The sequence below is a fragment of the Pelophylax lessonae genome, assembly GCF_965119305.1.
Source record: "Pelophylax lessonae genome assembly, chromosome: 5".
Lineage (NCBI taxonomy): Eukaryota > Metazoa > Chordata > Amphibia > Anura > Ranidae > Pelophylax > Pelophylax lessonae.
Window position 1 is genome coordinate 398,878,019 of NC_138772.1, and position 23,446 is coordinate 398,901,464.

At 45.7% G+C, this 23,446-nt stretch overlaps 1 protein-coding gene across 1 annotated transcript in view; it reads right to left on the reverse strand.

Annotated features, from left to right (window-relative positions):
* Nucleotides 1-14,419, reverse strand: part of ABHD3 (abhydrolase domain containing 3, phospholipase) — a 124,465-nt gene extending 110,046 nt beyond the window's left edge. The window contains exons 1-2 of the mRNA XM_082257285.1: nucleotides 14,140-14,419; nucleotides 10,995-11,158 (exon numbers count right to left, since the gene is read on the reverse strand). Of these exons, the coding sequence (XP_082113411.1) occupies nucleotides 10,995-11,158; nucleotides 14,140-14,298 (323 nt within the window). The 5' untranslated portion in view covers nucleotides 14,299-14,419. The remainder of the gene's footprint in view (nucleotides 1-10,994; nucleotides 11,159-14,139) is intronic.
* Between the last annotated feature and the right edge of the window lie 9,027 nt (nucleotides 14,420-23,446).

Sequence of the window (23,446 nt, forward strand, 5' to 3'; positions counted from 1 at the left end):
TTTTTACTTTTTGCGCTATAAACAAAAAAAAGAGCATCAATTTTGCAAAAATAACAATATTTTTCACATTTTTTTTATATGAAATTCCCCCCAAAAAAATGTAAAAATCAAAATTTTTTAACATTTTTGGCCAATTTGTTTTCTGCTACATATGTTTGGTAAAAAAAATTGCAAAAAGCGTATTTTGATTGGTTTGCGCAAAAGTTATTGTGTTTACTAACTAAGGGAAAGATTTCTGTCATTTTTGGTGGTTTTTTTTTTTTTTATGAGTAATGGCGGCGATCTGTGATTTTTTTGCGGCGGACAGATCGGACCCTTGACTGACATTTGTGACACTTTTGGGGTTACCAGTGACATTACTGCAGTAATCAGTGCTATACATATGCACTGTTACTGCAAAATGACACTGGCAGGGAAGGGGTTAACTTTATTGGGGAAGGAGGGGTTAAGTGTGTCCCTAGGGACGTGCTTCTTACTGTGATTGGACATGGCTACTGGTGTAGGAACAGTGATCAACGGTCCTACATAGTAGAACAGTATGATCACCATTCCTACACAGGTGAAAATGACAGGCGGCTTGTTTACATCAGCCGCCTGCCTTTCTCCCTTCACGTCGGATGATCGCGAGTGACCGGCGGACATCGGGTCGGCCGGTCACACGCACGGACTTCCCAGGGAACGAGCCGGGGCAGGTCTCCAGCAAATCTGCCAGTGTATCTGCGTGCCCATACATCCCACACAGGCAAGCAAATACACTGATTCTGACAAAGAAAAGCCGCTCAGGTAAGACACAACACTCCGGTGCGAGTCGGATCTGCCATCCAGATACTTCACAGTCAAAGAGAAAAAGTGACCGCTCTCAGGAACTTAATGAAAACATCGAAGCATTTATTCCTCACCATAGATAAAATGCAGACAGTACATTACAGGGACATGCAACAGGTTGACGCGTTTCACGGTACTGGAGATCGCTTACTCATAACCACACCTGCTGGATCTTGTGGTTTTCCATTCACAGGGGACCGTGAATCAGTGACGTGGCCCGGCAGCCACATTTTTAAAAAGTAGCTGGGGGGGGGGGGGGGGGTGTTAGGGGTTAAGAAGACCCCCGCTAGCTGTCAAATTGGGGAATCTGGGAGGTGCAGGGGCCAGTCCGTTTGTAACATGTTACACTCTGAATATGGGTGTAACATGTTCCAAAAGGCGAACTTATCCCTTTATAACAAATGTAATTTCTGAATGAAAATCGCATGCACTGTCCAAGAATTTGTTTGATCAAGAAAAAGTTTCTATTCTGCTTCTTCTAATTTTCCTATGGTTGAAAACGAATGCCATTTTGACCCCATGAACAATTAGAAAATCGAACAAACGTTCTTAAAACGAAAATTCTTGGCCCAAAAATCTATATGTGTATGGCCAGCATTAGTCAGAGTTCATAATTCTCTGATGATCATACACAAGATAGCTACTTTAGTATACCAAACAATGATTAAGAAACAATTTGCAAAGTATAGTTACCATCGGCTACCCATGAGATTTCATGTTATTACAGCGACAGATGGATTCTGAACAGGGTCTGTTCAGGGGTTGCTGCCTTAAAACGTATCTAAACCCAAAAACAAAAGTTTAGAGAGTAAGTAAACTTCCCTGGTTTGTTTGTACTTATAGTTAGGCCTATAATCAGGCTTACCTATAGATACTGTAAATATCTCCTAAACATACACCGTTTAGGAGATATTTACTATATACCCACCAATGACGTCATCGGCGCATGCCCTCTGAAGGAACTGCCGCATGTGCTGTTTCTTCAGAGGCCTGTGCCATGACCGGCGACTCCCACAGGCATGCCCGGGAGTGACGCCATCGCGGCTCTGGCCACTCACAGCGCTGGGGCCCGTGAACCTGGAAGAAACACCAGGTAAGATGCAAGTCATCTCAGTGATGTGCAGGCGCCGCTGAAGGGCTTCGTTCTAAGGTAGGCATTTCATAATGAGCTAGTATGCGATGCATGCCAGTCTGGGGGACTCTGCCAAGAATGGGAGTACTTTGTATGCATGATGATGCCAAAGACTACAGTACTGCTGTGCTCTTAGTGGAAACATCTAGTGAAAATGTAAAACATGTCATGGGTGTGGGTATTAACTTGCTACACAGTGTGACACATGGCTGTGATTTTCCGCAGAGGTCAGAGTCAAAGGAAACTGCTCCAGTCCCAAAAATACCAGATATACAGGTGGTCTGGGAAGATTGGGGACCACATAGTTATGGAATTCTAATTTGGCAAATGGGTGAAAACAAAATGTTAAGTTAACCACTTCAATACTAGACAGTTTCACCTCCTTCAAGCTCAGGCCAATTTTCAGATTTCAGCGCTGTCACACTTTGAATGACAATGACTCAGTCATGTAAAACTTTACCCAAATTACATTTTTATCATTTTTTGAGACAAATAAAGCATTTTTTTGATGGTATTTAATAACCACTGGGGTTTTTTTTTTCAATTTTTATTTTTGCTAAATAAGTAAGAAAAGACTAAAAATTTTGAAACAAAACCACATTTTCTTCAGTTTCTTTCATAACATTTTGCAAATAAGTAATTTTTCTTCATAAATGTAGACCAAATGTATATTGCTACATTTCTTTGTTAAAATAACCCAAATCAATGCATATTATTTAGTCTGTGTGCAAGTTATAGAGTTTACAAGCCATGGTACATAAAGTATATGAAAATGAATCAGTCCTGATGTACTGACTGCTTAGCTCATTCCCTGAAATCCTCATATGCCAGGACAGTACAAATGACCATTTTTTGGAAAGTAGACAGCCTGAGCAGGGCCGTCTTTATTATTGATTGGACCCTGGGCAAACATTTTCTTGGGCCCTCTTGAATCCACTTATCAACTATTTGCGGGCAGTGTGGGCTAAAGGGGCCGCCACTTTGGGCCCCACAACAATGACTGGACCCGGGGCAGCTGCCCCTTTTGCCCTTTGTTAAAGAGAGGTATTCAATAAAAGAAATGGTACATTTTGCGTTTAATTTTTTTTTGCCAACGTTTTGGAAAATGAAGTAAATAAAAAAAATTTTTCACAATTTTTTTTATACCCTGTCACCAGAGCAGTTCAATGTAACCATATGACTGGTATGGCTGAGATCAGGGACACTAACTGGTGGCAGTATGAAAAAAAAAAATGATATATATGTAGCACCCTACAGGTAGGTGCTAGGTAAATGTATAGTGGGCCTTTGTTTGCCTAACAGCAGGGCCATGATTTATTTTTTTGTTAGGGTGTCATGGCTTTCAGGTGTGCCTGCTGAGAGGGGAGTCTCCCCACTGGCTCTGTGAGAGGCTTCTCATAGGGCAGTGGAGGAAACCCAATCAGGGACCCATTCAGGCTTGTAACTACCCCAGGAGGCAGATTGTGCTGCAAAGGATTCTGGGAGTGGGTATAAGTCTGAGGGGAGTGTGTGACTCAAGGTCTTTGGCGGGAGTAGACTCCCAGGAGGGAGAGGACGGCTGTCTCTCCTCCTGTTTCAGGAAGGTGGATGTCTCGGAGTGCTGTCTGAGAATCCAGAGGATGCTGAGTTGATCCGGTGTGCCGAGAACCAGCGGAGGGAAAGAGGGTTCCAGTCCCAGGAAAGCCTACACAAGTCGTGAGTACTGAGGATTGCCCCTGAGGGTCTGCCGAGTGTCAGTGGGGACCACTCCAGAGAAGGTTCTAGGATCCAAGGGTCAGCTAGCTGTAAAGGGGGTACCTAGGTAGAGGGCCCTGAAGTGACAGAGGGGGTACCTAGTCACAGGACCCTGAAGAGTTAAAGGGGGTGCCTGCAGTTTGGGCCCTGAAGAGTCAGTGCACAGTGTGTAGTGCATCAGTTAGGAGTTGCAGCCATACAGGAATTCCCAACAAGCTACCTCAAGCCAGTGCAAGGCAGGACCAACATTGAGGGGATTGGGATTTTTTTTTTACACTATGATTGCTCATTGATGATCACTATTATAAGCATTCATTTTTAGGAATGTCATCCATTCATATGTACTATTCATTTATTATTCATTTACTACTGGGAACAGCTGTGATTGGCCACAGTTTTCACATGGTACAGTGCGCTGTGATTGGCTCCGTCTGTACCATGTGATCACTGTGAACAATCACAGAGACCAACACAATAGTACACAAAGAATGGCTACAAATGAAAGCCATTCATTGTGTACAACTGTCATGTTATCGCTGTGATTGCTGGGGCCGGCCCAGTTATACAGATCTGTCATGTCCTGTGTCCGGTGGACACAGCAGGTGACAGATCAGATCACAAGGCAGCGCGGCTACTAGAGCGCACAGGAGGCGCGCAAATGGGAGGACATCATATGACATCCTATGTTACCTACCCATGTTATTACCTGTAATATGGCAGCTGGGCAAGAGCTCCCGGAAGCAGCTAATCAACAGGGTACCTCAAGAACAACAGGTTAGCCTGGTATAATCCCAGTTTGCAGAATACCTTGATTTTCTGTATTGTGTAAAGAAGGAACGGGGAGCAAGAGGTGAAGCAGCTGGTGGTTTCCTAGTCTCTTACAAGGATGGTAATAAATATGTGCTAAGTGCTTATTTAGGGGTAAAATCACAAGAGAGGATTGATCAGTGGGTTTTCTGGCCCAGTATTTAAGCAGTTGAGCGGTATTGTGATCTTACCCTGAGTGTCGAATAATGCATCCCAATAACATTTTAATACACTTGCCTATAACTGAAGTCCCCTTTGAGAGGGTTGCTATGGATCTGGTCACTCCAGAAGTCCATATTGGTAGTCCTTGACTATGCTGCCCGGTATCCAGAAGCCCTCCTGCACTGTTTTATGTTTGCTGTCTCGCTGAATAAAAGGGCAAGACAAACCTTTATGGACTGTACCTGGGTGTTCCTGTCACCACCAGTTGAGCCTGTCGTCCTCACAAAACACAACTTCACAACTGGCACTGCCACCAAAAGTTATACATTTATCTGTATCTTGAACTTTATGTTCCGTACTAAAGATGCATCCCTGATTACTGCAGCTAAAATGATTGTTACTGCAATAGGGAAGATTAGTATACATTTTCTAACCGGATTCATTAGGATAAATGTGTGAATCCTAGATGAAAGTTGTATGAATCATTTATAAATAGACCACTAAGGCTCCATTCACACTAGCATGACTTTAAAGTTGCACGATTTTCAGTGCAACTTTGATGCGACTTTTGGTGCCAATTTGATCCGACTTTACACTCAATGGATCTAAGTCCCATCAAAGGACGCGCCAAAGTAGAGCAGGCACCTTTTCAAAATCATGACTAAGTTGCACCGATCTGAACGGATGCCATTGAAAAAAATGGCTGCGACTTGTTATGTCCAAAGTCGCATGACAAGTCACATAAATGTGAATGGAGCCTAAGGCTGGGTTCACACTTGTGTGATGCGGGAACCAGCGAGATTCCAGTGCTGGTCCCTGCATTGCATGTCACTAACAGGCAGAACACACTGCCCTCTGCGAACTGCTGCGGGTGGTCAATGTAAAGTTAATGACACCCCCAGTGCGAACTGTGGAATGGTAAAGGAATCAGATCGCATGGATGTAAAGACCCATTCGATCCGATTCCAGTGCGAACCAAAAAAAAGGATCCTGTACCATTTTGGTCCGAATGTGATGCAAATTCAACCATACAAACTGTATGGCTAAATTTGCATTGGACAGACATTGCATGTGATCTGCACAGCAATGTGGCGCGAATCACATGCGATGTCTGTAAACGCACCAGCGTAAATCCAGCCCGTCAATTTTCCCTTGTCATGCGCATCTGCAGTACCAAATAAGACTATAAAATGCGGAATAATAATCATATATTGTATACATAGTTTTTAACAATGAATTGGAAAAATCCATAAAAATTAATACAACTTATGCAGGATTGCATACACATAGCTGATCTTTACATGCTGTAGAGGGTGGAATATTGTTCCAGGTTTCTTATGCTCTTAGGCTATACAAAGAGAAATGATAATGTTAAAAAGTGCTATTTACTATACCAACCATTACATCATAGAGGTGTAATACACAGCTCTATGCTATTTGATTTATTGAATAAGCCTGTAAAGCTGCTTTTAATATGGTGACCTTTAGCTGGGTGGAGCTATTTTTCAAGTATTCATTTTTGCAAATCTTTAGGATTATTTAATAAGATAAAGATCAAAGTAGAGGAAACTCCAGCAACCAATCAGCCAGCATTGTTTATTTTTAGATGGTGCAAGGTCAAATTTGATTGGTTGCCAAGAGTTGCTGCAGTTTGCACTGCGTCTTAGCTTCCAAAGCCCTTTTATATAACCCCATAAATATAGTATCACTAATGACCAGAAATTTCATTTACAGGTGCAAAGGTGTCTTCCTGGCTGTTCTAGGGTGTTAGGATTTGTTTACACTAGCAGCAGCTCTTGCCACCCCTCTGAAAAGCAACCCATGGTGGAGGGCAGCTGATAGGTGGCTGGGAGGCAATAGGACTCCCTGAGAACCCTGAAAAACATGCACCGCCAAGCGGTTGTGGTGGGACCCCTTTCACTTGAATGGGATGCAGTACTGCCTGCTAAACGCAAGGGGGGGAGGTGTAGCATTTTTCCACAAGTGCGGCATCCATACACCCCTCTCCAGCAGCTGTGTTGTGTTAAGAGGGGGGGGGGGGGGCAGTAAAACCGCAGCTCAACTGCCTATTTTTACTGTGCCCTGGCCACAAGTGTGAATGAGCCCTTAATGCATCTGTCAGCAAGTTATTTCCTTCCATGAGTATAACAAAAAAGAAGACCCCTGCATGTAAATGGATGAACATTTCTGGGTGATAATTATGTAAGTAATAGCCGAGGAGCCAACTAAAATGAAAGCAGAAATTTACATGTGATTTTTTCTTTTGCCAATTTACATGGGCCACCTTGCCTAATGAGGTTGCTGGCTAGACAGGGGGGGGGGGGGGGGGGTAAAACATGGTATATCAGCTATCATAAGGACACAATGCTCTCAACGCTCCTGAAGAATTCAGAACTGACAAAACGCGTAGGATAGAACTTGCATTGTGATGTCATCATTGTGTTGACAGCGCTCACTGAATCTGTGGGATCGTTGAGGTAGTATGGAGCCCAGAGACACATATATACTTGATCCTTTAGTGCTGAGTGACTACATGTGAGCATGATTCCAATGTTTATGTTCATGGGATTAATGGTGAGCACAGGAGTCTGAGCACAGAGCTGCCTGGGGGGGGGGGGGCACCCATGCTTTCTCGTTCCCGAGTCCCACTGCTGCATCCATTGACACAGACAGGGGGACTTGGCCCTGCCCCTGTGTCATCAGATTTGATTGACAGCAGTGGGAGCCAATCACTCTCACTGCTATCAATCTGCCCAATCAGGAGAGAGAAAGCAGCACGAGCCACTGCACTCGTGCATATCGCTGGATGGGATGGACTCAGGTAAGAAAAAGGGGAGGTCTGGGGGGATGCTGCAGCACAGAAGGTTTTTCACCTTAATGCATAGAATGCATTAAAGTTTAAAACTTTAAGTCTTTAGAACCAAATTAATATTATATAAGGATGTATATTAATTAAAGTGATTCTAAGGCTCCATTCACACTTGTACAACTCCAAAGTTTGGAGTGAACCTTGGTGCAACTTTGATGCAATTTTGGATGGGTGAGATATTGGCTTTAATCAATGATAATGGACAACAGTTGCACTCCATACCATTAAATTACGACTCATACAACTTTTGAGGATTAACATTGAAGTCTATGGCCCTCAAGTTGCATGAAAGTTAGACCAAATTAGTGCATTAACTACTCTGAAGTTGCTGGCACTTTAAGTCGTACATACAGTATATGAATGGGTTTCATTGGAAAATATGGGAAACAACTTGTCGTGTGACTTTGATGTCAACGTTGCATGGCAAGGGGCACAAGTGTGAATGGAGTATTAAGGCTCAAGTTTTTTACCTTAATGCATTCTAGTGTAGCCCAGCCCCCCCCCCTTATACTTACCTGAGCCCCATCTTGATCCAGCGATATGCATGAGAACAGATGCTCTCCGGTCCCTCTCTCCTCATTGGCTCACACAGCAGCTGTTAATCACAGTCAGTCAGCCAATGAGCCAATGAGGAGAGAATGGGGGTGGGGCCGAGCCACACTGTGTGTGAATGGACACACAGAGCATAGCTCAGGAGAGAGTCTGCTCGAGTTCCTCCATAGCAAGAGGCTTGCTACTGGGGGCACTCATTAGGGGGAAGAAGCCAGGACCAACGACAGGGGACCCAAAAAGAAGAGGATCGGGGCTGCTCTGTGCAAAACTTAAGCACAGAGCAGGTAAGTTTGACATGTTTGTTATTTTATTTTTTTAATCTTTCCTTTAGAATGACGTTAAAGTTGCCCTTTCTTGCAGAATTCGATTTCTTAATTTGAATGATCAACTTCAGGTGGATGGAGATGTTTCTGCACTTAATATGACTATTAATATATGGATTTCTATTGCATGTTTATTTTCTCACATCATCGCAGCTCTATTTATTTTTAGGTTTTTTATTCTCTCTGTCGGTGACATAAGGGGGCGTGGCCTCCCGGTGACGTCACCAGGAGGCCACGCCCCTAATGGCTATATAATAAGCTGCAGAGACCGGAGACCGGCATAATCACCGGGGACAGCGTCCGAGGAGGACCGGAGGAAGAAGAAGACCAGAGAAGGCAAAAGAGCAGAAGAGCAAAAGAGCAGAAGAGCGGAGGGCAGAAGAGGGGAGAAGAGCAGAGAGAAGACCGGAGTGGAGAAGACCGAATGAAGATTTTTAATAAACTTTTCAAAATGTCTCCTGTCATTATTTACATACACTGCCTTTTATGCGGTGAATGGGTAGGGGTACAATGTACCCCATACCCATTCACATAGGGAGGGGGTCCGGGATCTGGGGGGGCCACCCTTGTTAATGGGGGCTTCCAGATTCCGATGAGCCCCCTGCCCGCAGACCCCCACAACCACCGGCCAGGGTTGTGGGGATGAGGCCCTTGTCCTCATCAACATGGGGGCAAGGTGCTTTGAGGTGGGGGGTTCAGGGCCCCCCCTGCCCCAAAGCACCCACACCCCCCCATGTTGAGGGCGTGTGGCCTGGTATGGTCCAGGGGGGGTGGGGCCGCTCGCTTGTCCCCTCCCCTTTCCTGGCCTGCATGCTCGGATAAGGGTCTGGTATGGATTTTGGGGGGACCCCACGCCGTTTTTTCGGTGTGGGGCTACCCTCAAATTCCATACCAGACCCGAAGGGCCTGGTTTGGAACCTGGGGGGAACCCCATGGCGTGTTTTTCCCCATTTTGGCGTGGAGTTCCCCCTCAAGATTCTCACAGCGCAAGTCGCACCGCAAATCGGATCATTCTGATCCGACTTGCGGTGCGCCTTCCATTCAAATCAATAGGCTCCCATAGGGAACCATTGATTTTGAGTGGAAGAACAAAAACATATAACGTGGCTTAACGCACGTTAAGCAACGTTACTCAGCAGCGTCAGACGTTTTTACAGTTTGACGCTGCAGCTCCAGAACGCACAGTTCCTGGGGTTTTTTTGGAGCTGTAAAACACCTATGCCTAAAAGCTCTATGTGTGCATGAGGCCATAGAATAAAATGGATGGGCGTTCTGCAGCTGCAAAAAAAAAAAAAAAAAAAACGTCTGACGCTGCTAACAGCAGCTCCAAAAACGTCCAGTGTGCATGAGGCCTGAGCAGGAATTTTTAGTGCTGTAATTTTTTTCTGGTTGAGTATCACATGAAAGGAGAGAGAGATCTTGTTGATCATCGGCTGATGAGCTGGTGGTTGATGCATGTGTGACTCCAGCATATTTCCATATAAATGGATAGAAATTTATAGATGATAATTATATGAGTAATAACAGACAGGCCTTGTAATTAAACAGATATGACGGTGTCATTAGCCTGCATGCATACTTACTGGCTACAGTATTAAACCAGAAACAAAAAATTTAACATATTGCAGCTTACCAATCATTAGATAAGGTGGCTGTGTAAGTTTTCATTTTGTAGGCTTTTCTCCCTCTGTTTGCACCAGGGGATCTGTCCAGTAACACACCTCTTGTATTACAGTGCCTACACTGAAGGAGCACAGGGGGCACCATTGGACAGCAGCATTGTTAGTCTGGGGGGAGGGGAGTGTTAGATATACTAGCAGATTTAAATACACTAACATAATAAAGCCAAACTCCAACTACCACTTTATAAGCAGTCACAGTTTTTGTTCCTTTTAGGATCAATGTTTTACATAAATAAATAAAAGCTAATCAATGTGCGCACCCCTGTCTGTGGCAAATGGATTGTCTCAACCCTCTATCTGCTACATCTGCAGGACAGCTTGGTATTTAGAAAAACAGACTTACTGGCTGGATCATCAGGTGAAAATAGAAGACAGAAAGCCTACAAAAGAAAAACAAATGCAGCCATCACATCTAACAATTGGTAAGCTGCAATATAATAAATGTTTGCTTTTAAAATTAAAGTGGTTCTAAAGGCTGAAGGTTTTTTTACCTTCATGCATTCTATATCAATTACAGTGAGGAGGGAGTAGAGAGCCACGGACACAGAGAGCGAGGCTCGGGAGCGAGCACGCACGGGTGCCCCCACATCAAGCGGCTTGCTATGAGGGAGCTCAGCATGGGCGGGGGCCCAGGGCACTGGTGGGGAACCCCTAGGAGAGGAGGATCTGGGCTGCTCTGTACAAATCCATTGCGCAGAGCAGGTAAGTATACCTTTGCCTTTACAAACCCTTTGAATACTGCATCTGTAAAAGGATAGCTTGGCTCCGGTGAACAGGTACTTGGACTAGAAGAGATTCACCTGTCATCCTGGTGTCAGTGCCAAGCTGGTGAATGAATGAAGTCATGCTGTACATAGATAATAGATATATATGTTGGCGTTAGTCGTTCATAGATAAGACATACTCACTTGCTGTAATGCACTTGTGGTTTGACAGTGATGAATGGTCTCAGCAATGTCTGGGTTCTGCCCTCCCAGCACCACAGCGTAGGGTAGTACGTTTCCGTCACAGCTGGGCAGTATTGCTTTAGGAAGCTACACAATGCTTCTCCGCCTGTCACCAGCTGAGGTTTCTGTAGAGAAAGAGGCAAAGAATTACCTAGAATGACATAACCCCAATCACCAAGGAGATCACAAAATGTCATTCATTGCAAGACACCCTGTAATCTGCTATAGACAATAATCATGTGTAGGGCTTACCTTGGCAATGACACCAAGATAGTAGCTATAGACAATAGTCATGTTATCAAGCAGGGACACTAAGGTAGTAGCAATAGACAATACTTATGAATTGGTGACTATAGACAATAGTGGTGTATGGGGGTTACCTTGGCAATGTGACTAAAGTGATGCCTATAGACAAAAGGGGTGTATGAAGCTTACGGTACCTTGGCAATGACACTAAGGTGGTGACTATAGACATAGTGGTGTATGAAGTTTACCTTGGCAATGACACTAAGGTGGTGACTATAGACAAAAGTCATGTATGGGGCTTACCTTGGCAATGACACTAAGGTGGTGACTATAGACAAAAGTCATGTTTCAGGCAATGACACTAAGGTGGTGACTATAGACAATGGTGGTGTATGGGGGTTACCTTGGCAATGACACTAAGGTGGTGACTATAGACATAGTGGTGCATGGAGCTAACCTTGGCAATGCCACTAATTTGGTGACTATAGACAATGGTGGTGTATGTAGCTTACCTTGGCAATGACACTAAGGTGGTGACTATAGACAATGGTGGTGTATGTAGCTTACCTTGGCAATGACACTAAGGTGGTGACTATAGACAAAAGTCATGTATGGGGCTTACCTTGGCAAAGGCACTAAGGTGATGACTATAGACTTAGTGGCGCATGGAGCTTACCTTGGCAATGCCACTAAGGTGGTGACTATAAATAATGGTGGTGTATGGAGCTTACCTTGGCAATGACACTAAGGTGGTGACTATAGACATAGAGGTGCATGGAGCTTACCTGGCAATGCCACTAAGTGGTGACTATAGGCAATAGTGGTGTATGGGGGCTACCTTGGCAATGACACCAAGGTGGTGGCTATAGACAACAGTCATGTATGGGGCTTACCTTGGCAATGACACTAAGGTGGTGACTATAGACAAACGTCATGTATGGGGATTACCTTGGCAATTACACTAAGGTTGTGACTATAGACAAAAGTCATGTATGGGGCTTACCTTGGCAATGCCACTAAGGTGGTGACTATAGACAATGGTCATGTATGGAGCTTACCTTGGCAATTACACTAAGGTGGTGACTATAGACAATAGACATGTATGGAGCTTACCTCGGCAATGCCACTAAGGTGGTGACTACAGACAATATAGGTGTATGAAGCTTACCTCGGCAATGACACTAAGGTGGTGACTATAGACAATGGTGGCGTATGAAGCTTACCTTGGCAATGATACTAAGGTGGTGACTATAGACATAGAGGTGCATGGAGCTTACCTGGCAATGCCACTAAGTGGTGACTATAGGCAATAGTGGTGTATGGGGGCTACCTTGGCAATGACACTAAGGTGGTGACTATAGACAATAGTGGTGTATGGGGGCTACCTTGACAATGACACTAAGGTGGTGACTATAGACAATAGTGGTGTATGGGGGCTACCTTGGCAATGACACTAAGGTGGTGACTATAGACAATGGTGGTGTATGGGGGCTACCTTGGCAATGACACTAAGGTGGTGACTATAGACAATGGTCATGTATGGAGCTTACCTTGGCAATTACACTAAGGTGGTGACTATAGACAATATAGGTGTATGAAGCTTACCTCAGCAATGACACTAAGGTGGTGACTATAGACAATGGTGGCGTATGAAGCTTACCTTGGCAATGATACTAAGGTGGTGACTATAGACATAGAGGTGCATGGAGCTTACCTGGCAATGCCACTAAGTGGTGACTATAGGCAATATTGGTGTATGGGGGCTACCTTGGCAATGACACTAAGGTGGTGACTATAGACAATGGTGGTGTATGGGGGCTACCTTGGCAATGACACTAAGGTGGTGACTATAGACAATAGTCATGTATCAGGCAATGGCACTAAGGTGGTGACTATAGACACGGTAGTGCATGGAGCTTACCTGGCAATGCCACTAATTTGGTGACCATAGACAATGGTGGTGTATGGAGCTTACCTTGGCAATGGCACTAAGGTGGTGACTATAGACAATGGTGATGTATCAGGCAATGGCACTAAGGTGGTGACTATAGACAATAGTGATGTATCAGGCAATGGCACTAAGGTGGTGACTATAGACAATGGTGGTGTATGGGGGTTACCTTGGCAATGACACTAAGGTGGTGACTACAGACAATGGTGGTGTATGGGGGTTACCTTGGCAATGACACTAAGGTGGTGACTATAGACAATAGTCATGTATCAGGCAATGGCACTAAGGTGGTGACTATAGACAATGGTGGTGTATGAGGGTTACCTTGGCAATGACACTAAGGTGGTGACTATAGACAATAGTCATGTATCAGGCAATGGCACTAAGGTGGTGACTATAGACAATGGTGGTGTATGGGGGTTACCTTGGCAATGACACTAAGGTGGTGACTATAGACAATAGTCATGTATCAGGCAATGGCACTAAGGTGGTGACTATAGACAATGGTGGTGTATGAGGGTTACCTTGGCAATGCCACTAAGGTGGAGACTATAGACAATAGAGGGGTAGGGGACTTACCTTGGCAATGACACTAAGGTGGAGACTATAGACAATAGAGGGGTAGGGGACTTACCTTGGCAATGACACTAAGGTGGAGACTATAGACAATAGAGGGGTAGGGGACTTACCTTGGCAATGCCACTAAGGTGGAGACTATAGACAATAGAGGGTTAGGGGACTTACCTTGGCAATGCCACTAAGGTGGAGACTATAGACAATGGTGGTGTATGAGGGTTACCTTGGCAATGCCACTAAGGTGGAGACTATAGACAATAGAGGGTTAGGGGACTTACCTTGGCAATGCCACTAAGGTGGAGACTATAGACAATAGAGGGGTAGGGGACTTACCTTGGCAATGACACTAAGGTAGTAGCAGGCATAGGCTGCACCAAATCCCAGCACCAAGGACAAGCCCACCCCGGAGCCGAACAGACCCACTCGCACTTGGTTCTCCAGGTAGAGTGACAGCTCCCGGGTCAAGCCTTGTAAACTGATGATCTCCAGCATGGTTCCGCCTGCTGTCACCCTGCACGCTCCGCTGCCTCATGCAAAGGACACACCGGCTCCGGGTAGTGGGCGAGGATCAGCCAGGAACCGCTCTTATATGAAAGCCGGCATCCTCAGCCTCCCTTTGGACAAGCATGCTCCGCGCTACTCGCCACCAGCCACTAGGAGGTGCTGCTCTTCTGGCAGCCAGGAGCTGAGTTCCATTGACACTAGTAGAGCTGTCATTGCTGGAGGCCTCCAGAATCTGCTCTCACTATTACCTCTGTGCTGACCACAGCTGGGAGCAGATATTGGGGGGGTCCTCATACGCAGGAATTACAATTATTATATAGCATTATTATTGGGACTGGCAAGTTCTATATAAATAGCTATTTTAAACCTAATAATATGATATTGCAGTGTACCAATCCTTAGATGTGGTGGCTGCATTAGTTCTCTTTTTTAAGGTAGATTCAGATATGCATCTAAATCTCCCTTCCCTAAGAAACCTGATCTGCGTCCGCTTTGCGCTCCAGAAGCTACTGACAAGTGATGGAAATTGGAACGCCTCCTCACCGACTATTTTACCCCATTTTTGCCGGGATGTTTGCAGCTCTTCACCATTTACTTGAATGTGTAGCGTTAGGCAGGCTTGCCCCCCTGCCGACCACTACATGTCGGGTGAACTTTGCCATGGACACAAAGCATCGCACCCACGCCATGTAAACATCCCCATCTGCTGCCTATTGCAGTTTACGTAGGAGACCACAAAAACGCAGCTCAACTGCACATTTTGCCACCCCCATATCTAAACAAAGTCTTAATGTGCAACTGAAGGTATTTAACCACTTAAGCCCCGGAAGATTTTACCCCCTTCCTGACCAGGGCCTATTTTGCGATTCGGCACTGCGTGACTTTAATCGACAATTGCGCGGTCGTGCGACCCTGTATCCAAATGAAATTGACATCCTTTTTTTCCCACAAACAGAGCTTTCTTTTGTTGGTATTTGATCACCTGTGCGATTTTTTGATCATGCGCTATAAACAAAAAAAGAGCAAAATTTTGCAAAAATAACACTATTTTTCACATATTTTTATATGAAATTCCCCCCCAAAAAAATGTAAAAATCAAAATTTTTTAACATTTTAGGCCAATTTGTTTTCTGCTACATATGTTTGGTAAAAAAAATAGCAAAAAGCGTATTTTAAATGGTTTGTGCAAAAGTTATTGCGTTTACTAACTAAGGGAAAGATTTTTGTCATTTTTATTGTTTTTTTTTTTAACGAGTAATGGCGGCGAGCTGCAATTTTTTTTGCGGTACTGCGACATTGCGGTGGACAGATCGGACCCTTGACTGACATTTTTGACACTTTTGGGGGTACCAGTGACATTACTACAGTAATCAGTGCTATACATATGCACTGTTACTGTAAAAATTACACTGGCAGGGAAGGGGTTAACTTTATTAGAGAAGGAGGGGATAAGTGTGTCCCTAGGGGTGTGCTTCTAACTGTGATTGGATGTGGCTAGTGATGTAACAGCAGAGATCTACGATCCTACATAGCAGGACTGTATGATCTTTGCTGTTACACAGGGGAGAATGACAGGCGGCTGTGTTTATATTAGCCGCCTGCCTTTCTCCCTCTGTAACCGACGATCGCGAGTGCCCGGCGGACATCCGGTCCGCCGCTCACTCGCGCGGGGGGCGCTCGCTCCCTAGAGCCTCACAGGCTAGTGATGTACCCCTACGTCACTTTGCCTGTGAGGGGCTGACTGACGCCGTATATAGTCATGCGGCAGTCGGCAAGTGGTTAAAGTGCAACTGAAGGTATTTAAAGAGGTAGTAAAGCCATTTTCTTTAACTTGTACCTACAGGTAAGCCTTTGGCCCCTTTCAGATGGAGTGGATCCATCCAAGCAGATCCACCTGCTCAGCAGGGGATCTCTCCACTAATCCCTATTGAGCAGGCGGATGACGGGTCTGTGTCCACTACACTATGCAGAGCAGATACAGACACAGACCGCTGTCCTCTATTGGGCGGTCAGATAAAAATGGACTGCATGCCTGTTTCCATCTAATTGTCATCTGATCCGATCCGCTGGACAAGTACGTCTATTTTTATCGGATCGAATGCCCAGTGGGTGTCAGCAGACACATGTCCACTGACATTCAGCGCCCCATAGATACAATGGGTGGTCCGATTGGGTCCACCCAAAAAACTGATAGGTGGACCTGATTGGCCCGCTGGTGTGAAAGGGGCTTATTCCAGATAGCAAGGATAACTTCTTACAAATTTGTGGTAGTCCCAGATAGCAAGCGAATAGAGCTGCAAGTTTGAAAATCAATTACTTGTGTTTTAAATGCTCTGCAAGTGTACAAGCTGCCAGTGAAAATGTGCCGCAAGATAACAAGACTTAAAATTCAACATTGTAACCAATTTGTGGCAGGTTATCCTTTCTATCTTGGAGTTTTGAATTGTAAGTCCGTTAACTTGCTACACATTTTCACTGGCAACTTGTACACTTGCAGAGCATTTGAAGCACAAGTTCTAGTTGACACTTTTCCAATTTGTAGCAAACTTGTGTGTAAAGTCTCTAGCAAGAGCAAAATTGAAGTGGTGAGTCTACACTACAGCATGAGCTCTGCATGTCTACATCATGAAAATTCAGCCACAGTGACCCCTGTGGTGGGATGATTATTACACAACATAACTGAACCAGAACTTGCAGAAAACTTGTAGAAAGTTTGCAAAGAAAGTTGATCTGGAGTCATGCAATGCGGACTTGCTGCAATTGTGCAACCAACTTGTGAAGCCTGACAAGTCTAGCAAAAGTTTGCAAGTCATTTTCAAACTTACAGCACAACTGCTTGCTATCTGGGATAATAAGCCTTACCTTTAGGTACAGTGAATTAAACTTGCGGTGTTTGGGAGATATTTACACTAGATGTAGCCGATGACGTCACCTTCAGAGCTCTGTGCCGCAGCCGAGGGCTCCTGCACACATTGGCGGGCGTGACCTCATCAGGGCCCGACTACTTTTACAGCCAGAGCTTGCAAACCTGGAAGGAAGACTGGGTGAAGATAAAAGCTCTGTCAGTGGTGACAGCACACCACTGGTGGGCTTTGTTCTAAGGTAAGTGTAGTACCCTTCTAGGTAGGTGCTAGGTAAAGGCATTGGTTGCTCTGCCTGCTTGTCAGGGGAGCCTGATTGTTAGTTTTGCCTGTTGCATGTGTCCATGTGTGATTTATCTGGTTTGAGGGAGTGTCCCCACTGTATCCAATAGGGGAACATGTTGGACAGTGGAGGAAACCCAGCCAGTGACACACAGGCTTTTGTAGCTGTCCCAGTGGGTTGGCACAGAGAGTGGTGCATCCTGGGATGGGCTATAAAAGCCAGGGGCACATGTGACAGGGCATAGTTGGGCGGGAAGCCAGGTCCCAGGAGGAGGGTGAGGGCTGTCTCTTCTCCTGTCAGCAAGGAAGGTGGTCACAGGCAGTCAGCCTAGTGGACCAAGTGTGTGATGCTGAGCCAGGAGGTCCAGGATACTTACAAGTGGAGCTGAAGACAGAGCAACCCAGGGAAAAACAGTGTCCATGAGTACCGGGAAGCTTGCCCAGGAAGGGAACCACTCCAGTGGAGAGTCAGTGGACAAGGGGCTAGCATGCACAGAAAGTGAGAAAGGGGGTGCCAAGTCAGGACCCTGAAGAGAAATTCAGTCAGGAACCTATCTTCTACTTCACTTCAGTGGCAGGGTGAAGCAGCGAGAAGGCAGCTGCAGTGACAGCTCCTTCAGTCCGCGATGCTCGCGGGGGGAGGGGGGTTGGGGTGTGGTGGGAAGAAGGTAAGTGCCTGCTGTGCAGCCTTATGTGTGTGCTGGATAGGATGGGGATGAGGCGGCTGCATATAGATGAATTGATATTTCCATATTTCCCCTGCTGCCACTTGATGATTCTCCTCCTCTCCCTCCTGCAGGCATCCAGCGGCAGCAGGAGAAATATGGAAATATCAATTCATCTATATGCAGCTGCCCCATCCCCCTCCTATACAACTTATTTTACTGGCCCCCCAGTTCTCTCCATCCCCCCCAGTGCTTTTAATCCCACCAGTGACCTTAGCCCCCCCCCCAGTGCTCTTAACCCCCCCACTGCTCTTAACCCCCCACTCGTAACCCCCGCCAGTGCTCTTAACCCCCGCCAGTGCTCTTAACACCCCCCAGAGCTCTTAACCCCCCACCCACTGCTCTTAACCCCCCACTGCTCTTAACCCCCCCCAGTGCTCCTAGACCACCCGGTGCTCTTAACCCCCCTCAGTGCTCTTAACCCCCCCAGTGCTATTAACCCCCCCTTGCTCTTTAGCCCCCCGTGCTCTTTAGCTCCCCCCCGGTGCTCTCTACCCCCCCCCGGGTGCTCTTCTGCTCCCCACAGTGCTTTCATCTCCCCCCCTATGCTCTTTGGTTCCCCCATCGCTCTCCACCCCCCTGTGCTCCCTGGCTTCCCCCTCAGTGATTTCCAGTTCCCCCAGTGCTCTCCAGTTCCCCCTCCTACCCCCATGCTCTCCATCCCCCTGGTTTTCCCTGCCGGCCCTCACGTGCTCTCTACACCCTGTGATTTCCAACCCCCCCTTAATTCTCTCCAGTCCCCCCCCCCCTTGCCTTTCAGCTCCTCCAGTGCTTTCTGCTTTCCCTGTGCTCTCTGGCCCCCCTAGTGTTCTTTTATCTTCTATCATGTCTGCAATCTCTGACCTTCTCTTGTATCACAACTGCAGTCTCTGACCATCCCTTGTATCATGTCTGCAGTCTCTGACCATCTCCTGTACTATGTCTGCAGTCTCTGACCATCTTCTGTACTATGTCTGCAGTCTCTGACCATCTCTTGTATCACATCTGCAGTCTCTGACCATCTACTGTATCACGTCTGCAGTCTCTGACCATCTCCTGTACTACGTCTGCAGTCTCTGACCATCTCCTGTATCATGTCTGCAGTCTCTGACCATCTCTTGTATCATGTACCCAGTCTCTGACCATTTCTTGTATCATGTCTGCAGTCTCTGACCATCTACTGTATCACGTCTGCAGTCTCTGACCATCTCCTGTACTACATCTGCAGTCTCTGACCATCTCCTGTATCATGTCTGCAGTCTCTGACCATCTCTTGTATCATGTCTGCAGTCTCTGACCATCTCTTGTATCATGTCTGCAGTCTCTGATCATCTCCTGTACTATGTTTGCAGTCTCTGACCATCTCCTTTACTATGTCTGCAGTCTCTGACCATCTCCTGTATCATGTCTACAGTCTCTGACCATCTCCTGTATCATGTCTGCAGTCTCTGGCCATCTCTTGTTTCATGTCTGCCGTCTCTGACCATCTCCTGTACTATGTCTGCAGTCTCTGACCATCTCCTGTACTACATCTGCAGTCTCTGACCATCTCCTGTATCATGTCTGCAGTCTCTGACCATCTCTTGTATCATGTCTGCAGTCTCTGACCATCTCTTGTATCATGTCTGCAGTCTCTGATCATCTCCTGTACTATGTTTGCAGTCTCTGACCATCTCCTTTACTATGTCTGCAGTCTCTGACCATCTCCTGTATCATGTCTGCAGTCTCTGACCATCTCCTGTATCATGTCTGCAGTCTCTGGCCATCTCTTGTTTCATGTCTGCCGTCTCTGACCATCTCCTGTACTATGTCTGCAGTCTCTGACCATCTCCTGTACTATATCTGCAGTCTCTGACCATCTCCTGTATCATGTCTGCAGTCTCTGACCATCTCTTGTATCATGTCTGCAGTCTCTGACCACCTCCTGTATCATGTCTGCAGTCTCTGACCATCTCTTGTATCATGTCTTCAGTCTCTGACCATCTCTTGTATCACATCTGCAGTCTCTGACCATCTCTTGTATCACGTCTGCAGTCTCTGACCATCTACTGTATCATGTCTGCAGTCTCTGACCATCTCTTGTATGTCCTCAGTCTCTGACCATCTCTTGTATCACGTCCGTAGTCTCTGACCATCTCTTGTATCATGTCCCCAGTCTCTGACCATTTCTTGTATCAGGTCTGTAGTCTCTGACCATCTCCTGTACTATGTCCACAGTCTCTGACCATCTCCTGTACTATGTCCGCAGTCTCTGACCATCTCTTGTACTATGTCTGCAGTCTCTGACCATCTCCTTTAGCATGTCTCCTATCTCTTACTCAAACCTAAACACATTGCTAATAGTATTAGCTATCTGTTAATGCCAAAGGTGGGACTGTGCAGGGGAGGCAGAAAGTGCAAAAGGGGGAACTGTGATTAGAGAGACGGGGGGCAGACTACAAGGGGCACCGTGATGGGGGGCTGTGAAATGCGTGCAATAAATATTCTTGAAAACATTACAAAATTTTTGTGGGCGACATTTTAAGGTGGGGGGGGGGGTGCCAGATATAGGATCCGCCCCAGGTGCCAAATGCTCTAGGTACGCCACTGTGTCCACAGAAATTGTGCATAGTTCAAGTTGGAGTATCCCACTCATCCCTTCTCCCATCCAAGTTCCAAAATAAAACACAAAAAACAAATCCCCTGGACTGTTCATTGTCTGAGCCAAGTCTTGAAGTGATAAGTTTTATGGACTTTTGCTATGGGTAACCCAGGAGAATCCACACTCAGCAGCTCCTAAGGGGGCAGTGCTACATAAGTATTTCATAATGTGCTAGTATGCCATACATACTGGCACATTATGCTGTGGTTTACTACAGCTTTAATAGAAGACTGTAAGCAGGCAGGCTTTGGATTCAGAGGGGGCATGCACGGTCTCTTCTGCAATAAAATACGCCTTCCTGCGTACTTGTAATCTTCTGCGGCTTAGCTTACATGGCAGAACGGTCCTTGTGTGCCGGTATGACTGACACTTGCACGTGTGCCAGGGTTACTTCATCTCGTGCCAGATAATGAAGATGCCCAAAGACTGATACCCAAGGAGAAGATGCCAGCAACGGCAAGGGACCCAAACCATTAGAGAGGAGGAAACAGGCAGTAAGAAGGTGTCATGTTGCCTCCCAGGCCCCTGTCAACTACCCGCTGAAAAGTGAAAATGCAAAACAAACAAAAGTTTTGGGTGGAGTTGGCATCTTATGTACCTGTCTATTTTTTGGCAGCCATTTCCTAGTCTTTACAAGTTATAAGACTTTTGTTAAAGCAGACTTCCTATAAAATTAATTATTTCTCCCCTTTATTACAAAAGCTTATTACCTTTCTTTTTGCTGCACTACAGCACTTCTTCCTTCCTTGCCTAGGTGACAATGACATTGGACCCTGCTGCTTCCTGGAATGTGCACATTACACACCTCGGGAGGTAGTGTTTTGGTGAGGGGTGCATGCACACTATTAGATTCTGTCCATGCACACCCATGCCAGAGGTCTTTGGGGCCTGTGGCACTTCTGCACACATGTGGGGTTATTTCTGCACAAGCACACGCACTACCCCTGCACATGCCCAGTTGTGCTTGTTAGAGACCTGTGGAACATCTCCACATGTGCAGGATATCATGTGATGGGTGCAGGGCAGCCATCAGAAATTTTGGGGCCCCTTACACAGCTTTAGGCCTGGACCCCTCCGGGCCTGACAAAACAACATTTCCTAGGGCCGTCCCACCAAATCTGCCCACTGGCCATCCCACAGAGTCCTTCAGTGCACCCACTTTTAATTTAACATTCTTACAACTTAGTATATGAAAATTAATCCAATCCAGCAAAGAGACATCTCCGTATATTCAGCAAAGAGACAGCCCAACACAGCAAAGAGATGGCCTCATATATTCAGCAAAGAGACAGCCCAATCCAGCAAAGAGACATCCCTTTTGGCTTCATCGACTTACCCTGTGGCAGTTCTGCTTTAGCAATTGCTAGTTACTACAGCAGCAACAACTCAATCTCGTTGGTTGGGCCTGGGCGGCTGGGCTCCTTGGGACGCCCAGGCCCCCTACATGTGCATGGGCTGTCCCCCCCCTGATGGCAGTCCTGGATGGGTGTGTGGAAGAGGAGCAGAAGAAGGAGCAATTTCCCCAGCTGAAGTTCCTCTCTAAAGAATTCATTTGTAGAAATATAACTACTGCAATGAGAGTTATTTCAGCCTGCTCAGGGAACGTGAGCGTTGTTGATTGGAGTTACTATGTTACACACCGATATGGAGGATGCTGAAAGGAGTTACAAGACACTCTTTATCTCAACATGCAACCATCTCCTCTTTCTTCTCAGTCTTTTGATTATTGGATAGCACAGACCAGAGAATAATCCCTTTAATTATTGACATGCGTGAGTTACACAGGTCCCTTTGCTGACGATGGGAAATCTTTTGAACAAGCAACAGTGTACTTATTAGATACAATTACATATTCCAATCTAGACACAATGATCCAATCTCTCAACTCTATACTACTTCTATATAACTGTATGGCATCATTTAGCTCCGTTCACATGGGGAACCTCAGTTCCGTGACTTCTGTCTCAGCATAAGAACCTAGGATGATCCCCTGTTGAGTTGGATCAGAACAAAAACGGATGTGACATCTGTGTCTGTTCTGTCCTCAGGCCCATGTCATCTCTCTGGGTATGCAGATGTCCACAAATGGTCAGGCCTGCAAACTTTTTGCATTTGTTCAAACCTGAACAGACCTGGATGTAGGCACATATAGGCAAATGAGAAATCGCAAAAGCATAAGGAATCATCTGCTTACCCATTTCTGGACCGGCAGAATTTGCCCCCTTAATGACCAGGCCATTTTTTGCGATTCGGCACTGCGTTATTTTAACAGACAATTGCTTAGTCGTGCGACGCTGTACCTAAATAAAATTGATGTCCCTTTTTTCCCCACAAATAGAGCTTTCTTTTGGTGGTATTCGATCACCTGTGCGATTTATTTTTTTTGCGCTATAAACAAAAAAAGAGTGACAATTCTGAAAAAAAAAAAACAATATTTTTCACTTTCTGCTATACAACATTCCCGAAAAAAAAAATTATAAATCAGTTTTTTTCATCCTTTTTGACAATTTGTACTCTGCTACATATTTTTGGTAAAAAAAAAATCACAATAAGCATATTTTTATTGTTTTGCGCAAAAGTTATTGCGTCTACAAACTAGGGGAAAGATTTATGTCACAGCAGCTTGTGCTTGCCTCTTCTCCTCTATG